Source organism: Berghia stephanieae, chromosome 2 (assembly GCF_034508935.2).
Source record: "Berghia stephanieae isolate SIO BIC M18660-M18661 chromosome 2, UCSD_Bste_1.3, whole genome shotgun sequence".
Classification (NCBI taxonomy): Eukaryota; Metazoa; Mollusca; class Gastropoda; order Nudibranchia; family Aeolidiidae; genus Berghia; species Berghia stephanieae.
The window spans coordinates 21565380-21580379 of NC_088361.1; the positions used below are offsets into that span (position 1 = coordinate 21565380).

Sequence of the window (15000 nt, forward strand, 5' to 3'; positions counted from 1 at the left end):
CTCACATTCTCTCACCTTACTCAGGTGTAAAATGAGTACATGGCCTTAACAGCGTTGTCTTTGTCCGAAAAATTGTAATATCGCCCGACAGGCGCCATGCCCCGTCTTACATGTTAAATGTTGCTGTTGACCAGGGACCCCTTGTAAAGCGCTTTGAGCATATTTTAGTGGATATTGCCCGAAATAAAAGCTCTATTTTTTTTTTTTTAATGTTTAAACATAATGCAATGAAGACAGCTTTAGACCTGTTTCATGAATCTTACTTCGTCGGTTATTTACGACAGTTTTGTGAAGTTGAATGTAAACTTCAATTTAATTACAAAAACAGATCAAATGAACGTTTCGGGTTTCCCCTTTATCAACAAAACAGGATGATTGAAACACTACAGATGAATGAGATGATGTGGTAGTGGCGTAGTTAAGATGAATAAACAAAACATTGGTTGGCAGGAAATATTATGCTCCTTTGTAAGGAAGTACGAATTGTTTGCTTGTGTAATTTGTCTTGTTTTGTTTTTTTTTTTCTTTCAAACGCATTACATCCTGGTATAAACTATCAATATAACCACCGCACATAATAAGTCAATTGACTTTTGGTTGTTACAGCGAAATGTCTGTTTAGAGCCAGAAAAGTTGGTCAAAGTATCGTTTTTCGGTTAAAGATCGATTTTTACTTTTTAAAGATTGTATTGTTTTGGAAATGTGTAAGCTAAGCGTCTGTTTCCACGCATCGTAAATCCTGGTCGTGTTGCTGCTTGTCGGATACTGTGTAATTTAACTCACTCAATCCTAGAGATTTTTCTACTTTTCAAAATTGGAGAAAAAAATTTATTAAAAATGAGCATGTACAAAGATAGTTTTATTCAGCAACTATAAACATGTAAAAACTAAAAAACGTTAGCTTTGATACTACGTCTGTAATTTGTCTCAGAAAAATGTAATAAATTATAGGCATGTTGTAAAAGTAACCCGGATAACTACGGATAAAGTCGGTGTTATGGTTGAGTGAGTTAAGGGAAAAAGACAAACGTAATATTATGACGATGGTTTAGGGTGGATAACAATCTACCATTAATTAATAAGCGTGTTTTGGTCTGTGTTTCAATAGTAATTTGTTACTGCTTGTTCTGGTAGAGGCTGGCAGGATGGGTGGGTGGGATGTGTAGGCTTGGTTGCTTTTCAATTCTGTCCTTTTCGACTTGACACGTGAATTTTAATGCCGACGTGTACTTATTTTATGGGTCTGGTAACACAATTTATCGTTATGGTCTATTTAATGGTTGTCTTGAAAGAGAGAAAGAGAGAGAGAGAGAGAGAGAGAGAGAGAGAGAGAGAGAGAGAGAGAGAGAGAGAGAGGATAATAATAATAAAAATAATAATAATAATAATAATAATAATAATAATAATAATAATAATAATAATAATAATAATAATAATAATAATAATGATAATGATAATAATAATAATAATAATAATAATGATGATGATGCTAATGATAATAATGATGGTAATAAAATGAAATCAGTACAAAATGATCTGCCTTGGAACAATGACAAAGTATACAAGTTAATGGCCGAAACACTTGTTCGAGAGGCGGGAGTGATTCCTTCTCTACTTGAGTTTCTTGTTCGTTTACTGACGAATAAGCCAAACACGTGATTTTGCCTTCAAGCCAGTTAACTGTCGGCCGCTCTTTGGAAATATACATATTTAAAAATTTGGCCAGAAAACTCGTCCTTCAAATAAATATCGTTCGATTTAAATGACCCTCGTCTTGGCAAAAATCCTCAAATCACGTAGATACTTCTTGGAAGTCCCAGGCGATTAATATGATCGATTTTTGAAGGACAAGTCTTCTGTTCTGGCCATTAAAAAAAGTAAATTCTTCTTCTTATTATTTAATTCCGAGAGGCAACCTACCGTAGATGCTTTTATTTTCTACTTTCAAATTCGTCAACCAATCAATATGCGATAAATTTCACGAAGTACAAATCAGCACTTTGATTGGTTCGGGCATAAAGCGAAAGTAGAACAAATTGACGCTTCTATGTATACTGATAAGGTGCTTCTCTTTGGTTGTCCTTTTACGTTGCCAGTACGGCTGTGCGGGTATCGCCCCTGTGATTATTTAATATTTGTGGGTGGCAGTAGAGATACTCGTACCTCTTTGCATATTCAGTCCATCATCATCATCATTTTTTCCCCATTTTTATAGCGCCTAGAGCTTATATTGCATGGGGTGTTGGCGCTATATAAGTGTGCAGTATCATTCATCATCATCATCGTCGTCGTCGTCGTCGTCACCTTCATCATCACTACCCACCGCCGCTATCATCATTTGTGATTCGATTCGATGCTTTGGTTTTTCATTCTCATGGGTTGGACACCTGGAAAGACTTTTTTTTCATTTTGTTGATACAATGTATTTCATATTATGACATAATAATCATTTTTAAATAACGAAATGTGTTGTATGATACTGTTTTATCTGTCAAAGTTAACCACTAAAGTGTCTTAATGATCTATTATTTTTTTCCCTTTCTTTTCTTCTTATTTTTAGCAAAATAGGTCTCATGAAATATAAGTTTATTTATTTATTTTTTTTTTTATCTTCTTATTTTATTTTTAACAAAATTGGTCTAATGATTTATAAGTTTATTTATTTATTATTAATCGTTTGCTACAGGATGCCTACAAATATATACACATTTATACATTTATGATGACCGTAAGCGTGGGATTTAACAGAACGTAATTATTATTTAAGATGTGGTTAAAATTCAGAGACACCCCCCCCCCCCCCCCACCTTCTCGAATAAAATAAGGCCTATAAATATTTTTACTCTTATAATAAAATAATTAAATTTTATTTAAGGCCACGTTTCCAATTGAAGAGCACAGGGGAACAAACGGCAAAGTTACATTCAGATTTGAGATAAGATTAAGGTACTTTTGTATGTGTATTTAAGTTTTCTTTCAGAGAATATTATATTAATTGATAAATAAATAAATAAATATAATTCCCTTTATTCATCCCATAGGGTACATTTGCCTCTAGGGTCTATTCCAAGGGAAGATTGGAATAACCCAGGCGTTAGCGGCAGTGCAGCGCCGCAAATTGAGCTAGGGCGAGGTGACTTGCTCAAGGTCACACAGCGCAGTGGCGGGTGTTCGAACTCGGTACCTTTCGGGTACGAAGCAAAGACCGTATCGCTGAGCCACGCTGCGCATTATTTTAGCATTTTTAGATGATAGGATTTATCTATATTCTAAAGCATTGATTAAGAAAACAGTGTTGATATCTTCAAATAAATTTTGTATTCAAATTTGAAAAATATTTTTTTCTACAAATCAAAATATGACTCTACCGTTTTTCCCCTTCAATTATTTCTAATGTGTATACATTTTTGGGACATCCTGTATCCATATATATACAAATGGTATTCACAACTGTAACACAATATTATGTCATAACATGTTCCTGTATTGAGTCCGTGTCGTTCTGACACGTTACACCAGTATTGTATGTCCTAACCTCACACAATAATAGAAATAAACATTCCAGTTATTACGCCATTTTAAAATGTGTTTTATATTTATCATGAAATATTAATAATTGATAATAATTAGAATTAAAAGCACCATGCAGCGACTGTTGAACGACCAACAACAACAACGGTGACGGCGTCGACAATAAACACATTCACACGTGTCAAAATATGAGTAACAATGTGCTATTATAATAATAATATAGATATACTGAAGTCAGGGTTTATTTATTTCCAGTTAACTGCCGGTACTACACAGAAATACACGTATTTAAACATTTGGCCAGAAAAATTGTCCTTCAAAATATCGATCGATTTATATGACCCTCGTCTTGGAAAAAACTCTCAAACCCGAGATGAAAGAATACATCGCGAGGTCCCAGGTTTGAGAGGTTTTTTAAATTTTTTATTTATTTATATTTTTTTCTCTCCAAGATGAGGGTCATTTAAATCGATCGATATTTGAAGGATGAGTTTTCTGGCCAAATTCTGTTCGGAGTACGGCAGTTAACTGGTCAATACTTTTAATGATAGTATCACATTAGCTCACATGTTGCCATGGAAATCGCATCCCCCTCGCCCCAAATGGTTCAATTTTTAAAAAAAGCAATCTGTCAACAATGCCTTTGCGAATCCTCCGTAACTGGATTGGTCAATAATTGTGATTGTGACGTAAATCATTTCATTATTGCAAAACGAAATCAGTTATAATGTGTTGGTATTTACTGGAGGAAACACACACACATACATACACACACACACACACACACACACACACACACACATATATATATATATATATATATGTATATATATATATATATGTATATATATATATATATATATATATATATATATACAAACACTCCTCTCTCTCTCTCTCTCTCCCCTCTCCCCCCCCCCCCCCCCCCTCTCTCTCTCTCTCTCTATCTATCTATCTATCTATCTATCACACACATACACACACACACACACACACACACACACACACACACAAACCATTGGACGACATCCCATCCACATCTTTCTAATTAATTGTCATCAAGAGAACGGTAAAAGGGAACATCATTGCTTTGCTATACTCTCACAAAACACTTATTTAAACTTTTTGCTAGAAAACTCGTCCTTCAAATATCGACTGACTACCCCCCCCCCCCCGATCATGCCAAAAACTATCAAACCTGGGACTTCAAGTCCCAGGTTTGATAGTTTTTGACAAGATGTTGGGGGGGGGGGGGTCATTTTTGTCGATCAATATTTGAAGGACAGTTTTTCTGACCAAAATTTTAAATGCCTGTTTTTGTGTGTGAAACAGTACGGAAGTGTTGTAAGTACTTTCACATGAAAATAATTAGTTGTAATTAGTTATACAAGTTACTCATTTATAAATACACGAATGTAGACCTTCCTACTTGGAAAGTTTAAAATTTGTAGTTTTCGTAGTGGCCAAATTCGTAGACATTGTATCGCTATAATTAACTTTATAGATTTAACAATTTAACCTCATAGTGATATTACATGACACTTCAAAATCCTTAATATTATGCAATCTGCCATCATCTTTCATTTTCCATAAGTTTTAATGACTCAGAGATACTCATGAAGTTCTGAAATTGGAGCCAACATTTTGTAATGACACGAATTTTTCCTAGTGGTAGTAGGGAGGATTTTGAAAGTTAGAAGCAATTAGCATTTAAAAGAAGAAATTCTGGCCACCCCCAAGGATCAAACTTAAATCACAATGAACAAGAGACGAAGGGCAGGCAGCGTGGCACAGTATAATGGTCTTTGCTCGTACCTAGAAGGCACCGAGTTCGATTCTCTCTACGGCGTTGTCCTGCGGTTAACCCTTGGGTTACTCTAGTCTTCGCTTAGAATTAATCTGAAATGTTTTAAAAGAATAATCTCTTGATATTGAGCAAAGATATTTATTTTTCATTTTATTAAAAACAAAATTAAATCGTGGCTATTGAAAGGATGGGGGAGGGGGGGGGGGGGTTCCATTGAGTGTTTCACAAATTATATTATTTGTTTATTCGTGATATTAGAATTAATTTACTAAAAGGTCATAATGTTATGTTATCTCACATCGTAATTAGAAGTTTTACACAATGTTAATTACACTTAATGCATTCTGTTGATGAATTAGAAAATAGCCATCTTATCTCACACCGTACATAGAGATTTCATATAATGTAACTCCGCTTAGTCATTCTATTCATTAATGAATGTGAAAATCGTTATGTTAGCGAACAGGTTATGTTACCGTGGAGAGATTTCATAATGTAGTCAGTTTATTAATGAAAGAGTCAGTTTATTAATGAATTTGAAAAAAGGCCTTGTTATCTAACAAGCTACAAAGAGTTTTCATATAATGTAAATACATGTTCATGAATTTGAAAATAGTTATGTCACCTAACACCGTAGAAAGAGATTTCATAGAATGTAACTCCGCTTAGTCCCTGTGTAAATGAATTCGAAAATAATTTTTATCGAAAACCGTGCATAGAGATTCCACGACTTCACTATCGTCATTTTGTTAATTTGAAAGTTGTGTAATACGATACGCAGATATTTCATATAGCTCTACACTCACTCATTCTGTTAATGGATTTGAAAATAGTTGTGTTATCTAAAACCGTACAAAGAGATTTCACACACACAATGTAATTACACTTAGATCTGTCTGTTTATGAATTTGATGATGATGGTGGTGTTGGTTATGGTGATGATGATGGTAGTGGGGGTGGTGGTGTAATGATGATTATGATGTATGTCATTTACAACATAAAGCATTTATACCTAGAACGCGCAACAGAAATATTGTAACCTAATATCCATTCGTATCGGAGTCATGTGGGGCAATACGTATTTTGTGCTTTACCTAAGAATGCGACACAAGGACCTGGAGAGCATTACCTTCCTCTCATTACCATACATTTAATAACTGGCATTTCTCATTGTAGTTTGACATGACCTTTTTCCTTCTGAATTCAAGAGGCAAGGACTAAACCATCGTAGCGACAGTAAACAGGCCAAAATGACAAATAGACTAATACCTTTTGATGGAATCTGACAAACTGTTGTGACATACAGACACTGTTTTGACACTTTTAGCAGTTGCTTGATTTTTGATGAGTTGATCAAACCTGCTTACTTGACAAAAAAATTTTAAATCGTAATTTTTTAGGAGTTAAAAATAGTATTGCTATAGTTAACATGAAATGTAAATAATTTGCCTTTGCAATGATTAAATAACACGTCATAATTTCTTAATTTTTCGTTGTAGTGGGGATATAGTTGTCAGATTTTCTTCTTTATGTCTTTGTTTATTATTATTATTATTGTTATTATTATTATCATTATTATTATTATTATTATTATTATTATTATTATTATTATTATTATTATTATTATTATTATTATTATTATTATTATTATTATTATTATTATTATTATTATTATTATTATTATTATTATTCTTTGGTTACAAAGCTCCTTTCCACTGTACTTGTGAGTTCCTTGTAAGAATGTAAGCATGATGATTCATTGTTATTTATTTCCCACACCAACTTCATTGAAACACAAAGCATAATTTATTGTTGCCAAAATGTTTAGAGGCTAAGGCAACCATTTTATGGAGTCAGTTTTAATCGTGCGGCTACGTGGTCTAGTGGAATGAGACTCGGGAAGGTCCTGGGTTCGAGCCTCGCTCGGTGCATAGTTGAGCCCTTGGAAAAGGCTCTTTACTCACTTTCTCTTACCGTACTCAGGTGTAAAATGAGTACCTGGCCGTTTACAGCGTTTTCTCTGTCCGAAAAAAGTGTAATATCGCCTAACAGGCGTCAGGTCCCGTCGTACATGTTAAGTGTTGCTGTTGGTCAGGGACTCCTTGGAAATCGCTTTGAGCACGTTTAGTGGATATTACGCTATATAAATGCTCTATTTAATCGCAAAAACCATTTTAAAAAATGGTGTATTGTAATGATCAAGCCTTTTCTTCTTATAATGTGGTCTTGTGGCACGACACTCGCTTTCGGACCCCGCGAGGTCCCCAGGTTTGAGAGTTTTTGCCACGATGGGGGGGGGGGGGGGGGGGGGGGGGGGGGGGCGGGGAGAGGGTCATTCAAATCAATCGATCGATGTTTGAAGGACGTGTTTTCTGGCCAAATTTGTGTAAATGCGTTTTCTGGCCATATTTGTGTAAATACGTTTTCTGGCCAAATTTGTGTAAATACGTTTTCTGGCCAAATTTGTGTAAATGCGTTTTCTGGCCAAATTCGTGTAAATGCGTGTTTTTCCTGAGTACGGCAGTTAATTACCAACTGATGAACATAACAATAAACCATTGTAAGTCATATATTATAGTTGTGTAGAGGTTAGGGCTCTCGAGCCCTTCATTGAAAAAGCCCATTGTTCCAAGGGATGGCGTCTCCAAGGGGAATCCATAAACCTCCATACTATCGACTGACTTCGTTATTTAAAATGAAAGCTTCCATTCAAAATGACTATTGTTATTGTTATGAAATGGCAAAGAGGTATTTTTTACAGAACTGCATCTGAACTGTATTGATATTAAATTCCTTCTATTTCAAATGTCAAGGAACCCCCCCCCCCCCCAACCCCACCCCGGAAACCAAAAAAAAACAAAAAAACAAACAACAAAACAAAACAAAACAAAAAAAAAGATAAATAAATAAATAAAGGCACACAAACAAAAACAACCCCCCCCCCCCCCCCCCCCACCCGTGGTTGACATACAGAGTGTTGATCTCCTGGCGTTGTCATTTAGCAAAAAAAATCAATTTTTGACAGATGTGATCATCTCTTTCTCCGTGATTCTTACCTATGACTTGTCCTAATCGTGCTTATTAATTTTTAAAAATCCTCCCCCTCCCCCCCCCCCCCCTCCCCCCCTCCTTTCTATTTGAACAGGAAGAGGAAGAAGGGAGACCTACCGGACAAGGTGTTTGTCACCAGACGGTCTGTGCTCACGTAAGTAGTCGTCGTTGTTGTCTTTTTGTGTGGAAGGCCAAGCCAAGGTGCACGAATTTACAGGTCTCATTACGGAACGCAATTACATTGTTGTTGATAATGGAGAATATTTTACGTTGGTTTGAGAATACATATTTCCATTACAACAACGAGCCCCATAATAATTTGGCTTATCAGACCTGCAAAGAAGAAAACGTTGATGAAGACCATTTACACTTTAATTAGAAAAGGGAAAAAAAAAAGAAAAACCAAACGAAAACAAAAAGAAGCAGAGGTAAAGAAGAAACTTTTTTTATATATATTTGAAAATGGAGGGATGCATTTGGAGCTAGAAGGGCAGTCTTCATTGTCAGGGCTTTCCCTGGAGCTGCTCCCTGGATGGGCAGCCTTCATTGTCAGGGCTTTCCCTGGAGCTGCTCCCTGGATGGGCAGCCTTCATTGTCAGGGCTTTCCCTGGAGCTGCTTCCTGGATGGGCAGCCTTCATTGTCAGGGCTTTCCCTAGAGCTGCTCCCTGGAAGGGCAGCCTTCATTGTCAGGGCTTTCCCTAGAGCTGCTCCCTGGAAGGGCAGCCTTCATTGTCAGGGCTTTCCCTAGAGCTGCTCCTTGGATGGGCAGGTTATTGCCCAAGTGAACAAGTCAAATAAAATTGGCTGCCTCTCCAACTAAATAATTTTAAAATTAAATTATTATTAACATTTTAAATTAATTAATTAATTATTATTTTATTAAAGACAAATTTTCATGGGAGTTGATGAGTTAGAGAATTTAATTTCTTTTATTTATATTTATTTATTTATTTAAAATTACAGACATCTGAGAGGTATTTTTGTGCTACAATGAGGTCTTGTGATATGACACTTGCCTTTGGATCGGATGGTCCTGGGTTCGAGCCACGTTCTGAGCTGCGCATAGTTGAGTCCTCGGAAAAGCCTCTTTACTCACATCTTTCATTGTTCTCAGGTGTAAAATTAGTACCCGGCGGTGTCTCTATTGGAAAAAAAAATTGTAATGTCTCGTCCTATATGTCAAGTGCTGCTGTTGGCTAGGGACCTTTGGAAAGCGCTTTGAGCACATTTAGTGGATATTGCACCATTTGAACGCTTGGGAGGGGGGGGGGGGGGGGTTTTTGAAAAGTTCAAATCCAAAAGCCTTTTAAAACTTTCAAATATTTGATTTTTTCACCCTTTTGTTCATTCCAGTGAATTGTTTGAGATCAGCCATATTCAGACCATCTACCACATCTTTGTGGCCATGCTCATCGTGTTCAGCATCAACACCGTTGTCTACGACTTGGTGGAGAAAGGAGCGTAAGTTTGTTTATCATAATTTATCTAAACATTATTTACAGACCTGCCAGGGATTTAATGGGTACATACATTTTTTTTTGCGGGGGAAATGGGGGTGGGGGGGGGGGGGGGGGGGGGGGGGGGGGAGATGAACTCTCAAACAGAACTGCCTAGTACAACAGCTATGTGGTCTTGTGGAATGACACTCGCTTTCGGATCAGAAGGTCCTGGGTTCGAGCCTCGCTCGGAGCATAGTTGAGTCCTTGGAAAAGGCTCTTAACTCACATTCTCTCACCGTACTCAGGTGTAAAATGAGTACCTCGCCGTTAACAGCTTGTCCTGAAAATTGTAATATCGCCATGTCCCGTCCTACATGTTAAATGTTGCTGTTGACCAGGGACCCCTTGTAAAGCGCTTTGAGCACATTTAGTGGATATTGCGCTATATAAAAGCTCAATTTTTTTAAAATTTTTAATTTTTTACAACGAAAAATTCTTAGAAATACGAATTTTGGCTCCAGCTGCAGGAATGCATTCTAAAAAATCTTGTTGAAAAGGAAAGGTCAGTTCCTAGAATTCTTCTAAAAGGACTTGGGAACCTTTTTGGATCATGGTGAGGGCAAATACCTACCTTATTTCTAAAGACTTTTTTTTCCCTTGGAAACTTCGAGTTTTTGAAATTTCAAATAGGCAGCTCTACTCAAATAGAAAAGAAAATGAATATTTGTTTTCTAGAGGTTATTTCGTGGAAAGTTTCTCAGTTCTGTTGCATTTTATTGCATGTCCTTCAGCTTCTTATTTTTACTCTTATTTACTCTTCTTATTTTCATTTTCTTCTTTTTCTGATCCCCCCCCCCCCCCTTTCTTCTTCTTCTTCTTCTCCTCCTCTCCCCCCCCCCCTCTTCTCCTCTCCTCCCCCTCTTCTCCTCTCACCCCACCCCCTCCATATCTGTCATCATTATTAGAACCATCATGATCGAGCGAGCCATCCTTACATATTTTCAAGAATTAAGTCACAAAACAATCAAATGTTTATTCGTTCTCTCCAAGAATTAGTTATGATACGTTAAATCTTATGTTGTCCCCAGTGTGAACTTCAACTTTGACATGATCCAATGGGCGTTTGGTAAATTTCCCAAGGTCATGGCCATGTGGGTCATCATGCAGATGAGCACGGTCCTAATTGTCTACCCTGCGTTTTACTACTGGTCTATCAACCGTAGGCCCGGCAAAGCTGGTAAGTCTACAATAAAAATCATGTCTTTTGGTTTGATATAGTTGGGGGGGGGGGGGGGGGGGGGGGGCTTTGTCTGTGTCAGAAATTCTCAAACATGTGTTTTGATTTTTGAATATGAATTTGTGCGGCTATGTGGTCTAGTGGTATGACACTCGCTTTCGGATCGGAAGGTCCTGGGTTCGAGCCTCGCGCTCGGCGCATAGTTGAGCCCTTGGAAAAGGCTCTTTACTCACATTCTCTCACTGTACTCAGGTGTAAAATGAGTACCTGGTCATTAACAGCGTTGTCTTTGTCCGAAAAATTGTAATATCGCCTAACAGGCGGCATGTCTCGTCCTACATGTTAAATGTTGCTGTTGACCAGGGACCCCTTGTAAAGCGCTTTGAGCACATTTAGTGGATATTGCGCTATATAAAGCTCAATAATTTAATTTAATTTAATTCAGAAAAGGCTTGGGGTGGGAACTTATATCAAAAGTGAAAAAGAAATAAAGGGAATAGAGAAGTGTCAGAGTTCTATACGCCTGTGGAATAACCTACCACCTATCTTTGTTGATTCAATCACCACGGAGCAGTTTAGAAATAGGCTTATTCACTACTATTACACACAAAAACATCCCAAGACGTAAAATATCAACACATTTACATTTGCAACAATAAACCAGAGGTGGTTTGCAAATTAAGGAAGAAGAAGAAGAGGAAAAAGAGGAACAAAACAGATAATAAAAATATTGCAGAATCAGGAGGCCAAACCCAACTGCTACAGTATCCACTGCCTGGCTGAGAGAGAGAGAGAGAGAGAGAGAGAGAGAGAGAGAGAGAGAGAGAGAGAGAGAGAGAGAGAGAGAGAGAGTGTGTATGTATGTGTGTGTGTGTGTGTATGAACTAAGCCACTAACACTGAGCCATGTGAATAGGCTCTATGGGCTCTGAAGGACTACTTTTTAAAATGAAAAGCGTTAGATCTGTGGAAATCAATAGGAGAAATTAGGATTTGAAAGAGAGCCAGTTTTTTCCATCAAGTGTACAGTCCTTGAAACCGCCTTTTTTTCTAATGAAAGTGTGAATTGAGAGGGAATCCACCCATGACATTATGTCAACGTGATACTAGACTGCTCAAAGCTGCTTGAAGCTGTGGACTGTAAAGAGTAATAAACAAAAATGAATCTAACAGCTTTTTTAAAAAAAGCGCAAAATACCAAACGTGGAACGTTTTGGGCTCAGAACCCTTCTTCAACCAACAAAAAAAAAATACCCAATGAAAACATAAATACATTACTTAAAAACCAGATCTACAGTAGAGAAATATTCAGCAGTCCATTCTCCAACATGACATTGGAATGTAAACAAAAAGAAGTGTTTGCTTGGTTACTAAGGATGTGCCAAAATTGCGTGGAATATTAAGCTAGAACAGTGTCATTATATCGATTACTCAATCATGATTTCAATTTCACAGGCTGGTACGACTTTACCTGGATAGGCTTTGTGATAATTTACCAGCTGGCATTTCTGGTGATTCCAATTATGTACCTCATAGAACACGACTTGCCTCCAGCGTCCTCTGTCATCATCACGACAGAACAGGTAAAATATTAGTATTAGTATGGAGTCATTGTCATTTCACTGTAATTGTTTGTATATTCCTTTTGTTTGTTAGTTTTCTTTGTTCATTTTTAAAAAGATTATTTTGATTATGTTTATCTGTATCTGTGTATGTTACTTCAGCCTATCTCAATGATGAGCATTTTGCTGAAGGTGTCCAGTATTCTCTGAAAAACAAAACTTGAATTCCAATGCCTAAGAGCAGAAAGAGAAGATTTTTTTCCTCCATATTTGCTTGTTTTTCTTATCAATCTCAAGAGGGAGAGGTTTTTGTTTTTTTACCTCAATATGAATTTAAAGGTTAAGTTAAAGTTAGGTCTGTATAAAATTTGAATTTAGATTAATCACAACTGATCTTAATTTATTTTGTTTACGAAAAACAAATGCCTTTTTTCTTTCTCCAAAATATTGGAATAATGTGAGACTGTGACTCAGGCGTGAGCTGAGAAATTAGTGGGTCTAAAGACGGTACCTTTTGTAATAAAACAGAAAAACTTTTGGTATTAAATGCTGTACTCTAGAAAAACATGTATTTAAAATACTGGCTGGAAAACTTCCAAATATCGTGATGTCCCAGAGGGTTTTTTTTTTTTTTACCAAGATGAGGGTCATTTTAATCGATCGATATTTGAAGGACGAGTTTTCTGGCCAAATTTTTTAATACATGTTTTCCAGAGTACGGCAGTGAACTGGATAAACTTGATATTTTTTATGGCATTTGATATCCATGCCATTGCTGTAACTAAAATTATGATTGTGGACTTTGCCCCTTATTTTTAATGGTTTTCTTCTTTTAAGAAAGTGTGTGTCGGGAGGCAGTGGGTTGAAACAATGACAGTGGGAGAATTTTTAAAAAATACAAGTTTATTTCTATAGAAGTGATCTTGCTTTGCTTCATTCGTGGGTTGGAGGAAGGGGAATGAATGTCAAAGTAATACAAAGCTGCTAGAAGCTGTGGACTGTAAAAAGAAATAAACAAAAATGAATATAACAGCTTCAAAAAAATATATTTTGGTATTTTGGAATGAATGTTGTAGAAATGAAGCATTTTAATATTTGTTTCTTTTTAAATCCTCAGACAAGACTTATCATGAAAGTTCACGCGTTTATTAGAGAAAACACTGCCAAGATTATGTGCTCAAAGAAAGATGATGGTAAGTGTTTTACCTCACTGTGTACAAATAAAATGTCTAAACTGTTCTTGAAATCCTTTACAAGTGAGGCTGCTATCAGTTCAAGATAGTTGTGGCTCTGTGGTTTTGTTGTATGACACGTGACTTCGGATTGGAAATTCCAGGGTTCAAGTCCCACTTTGAGCAGTGCATAGTTGAGTCCATGGAAAAGGCTCTTTACTCACTCACAGGTGTAAAATGAGTACCTGGCCGTTAACAGCATTGTCTGTGTCGAAAAAAATAATGGAATATCGCCCAATACGATGAATAAAACACTAATATTCTCACATCTCTCATTCGTGCATAGTGTTTCATTCATCATGTTTTGTTGATAAAGGGGAAACACGAAATGCCCACATTATTTGTTTTTGTTGATTTATTTGAATCTTCCATTCAATGTCCTAATGTTATTTATTTCTTCATGTTTCAAGCAGCAACATTGTTATATTTTTTACTATAGATTTTATATTTTCAGCATTTAAATTGTACATAACTTATATATGTACAGCGCTTTGAGATTTTGATGTAAGGCACTCTATAAGTAAACGTGTTTTTATTATTATTATTATTATTATTATTATTATTATTATTATTATTATTATTATTATTATTATTATTATTATTATTATTATGAGGTGACAGTCCCATATTTTGTTGAGAAATATATTGTATGGAGAAGTTCCAGATGAATGCAGAATAAAAATATCACAGTGTCATAGCCAAACTCGGGATCCTCTGTGTCAGATGGCTCAGTGGCTAGTGCATCTAATGGCTGATCTCTCTCTCTCTCTCTCTCTCTCTCTCTCTCTCTCTCTCTCTCTCTCTCTCTCTCTCTCTCTCTCTCTCCCACTCTCTCTCTCTCCCACTCTCTCTCTCTCTCCCTCTCTCCCTCTCTCTCTCTCCTCTCCTCTCTCTCTCTCTCTCTCTCTCTCTCTCTCTCTCTCTCTCTCTCTCTCTCTCTCTCTCTCTCTCTCTCTCTCTCTTCTCTCTTGGAGGGTGCTATGTCAGTTGGATTGTGAGTTTGGCTCTACACTGCCCGCAATATTTTCATTCTCTGTTTTCATCTGACATTTCACCATTCCCTATTTTTCCCATCATTATGAATTTAAGGTTACAGCACTTTTCTGAATTTTGGGCTCCACATTTCTTGACTTATTGTAAA

At 36.5% G+C, this 15000-nt stretch overlaps 1 protein-coding gene across 5 annotated transcripts in view; it reads left to right on the forward strand.

Moving 5' to 3' along the window:
- LOC144964486 (sterol O-acyltransferase 1-like) overlaps positions 1–15000 on the forward strand; it is a 51198-nt gene that overhangs the window by 23724 nt on the left and 12474 nt on the right. For all 5 annotated transcript variants that reach the window (XM_078898854.1, XM_078898853.1, XM_078898856.1 and 2 more), the window contains 5 exons: positions 8484–8543; positions 9744–9851; positions 10918–11066; positions 12521–12648; positions 13745–13820. In XM_078898854.1, the coding sequence (XP_078754980.1) occupies positions 8484–8543; positions 9744–9851; positions 10918–11066; positions 12521–12648; positions 13745–13820 (521 nt within the window). The remainder of the gene's footprint in view (positions 1–8483; positions 8544–9743; positions 9852–10917; positions 11067–12520; positions 12649–13744; positions 13821–15000) is intronic.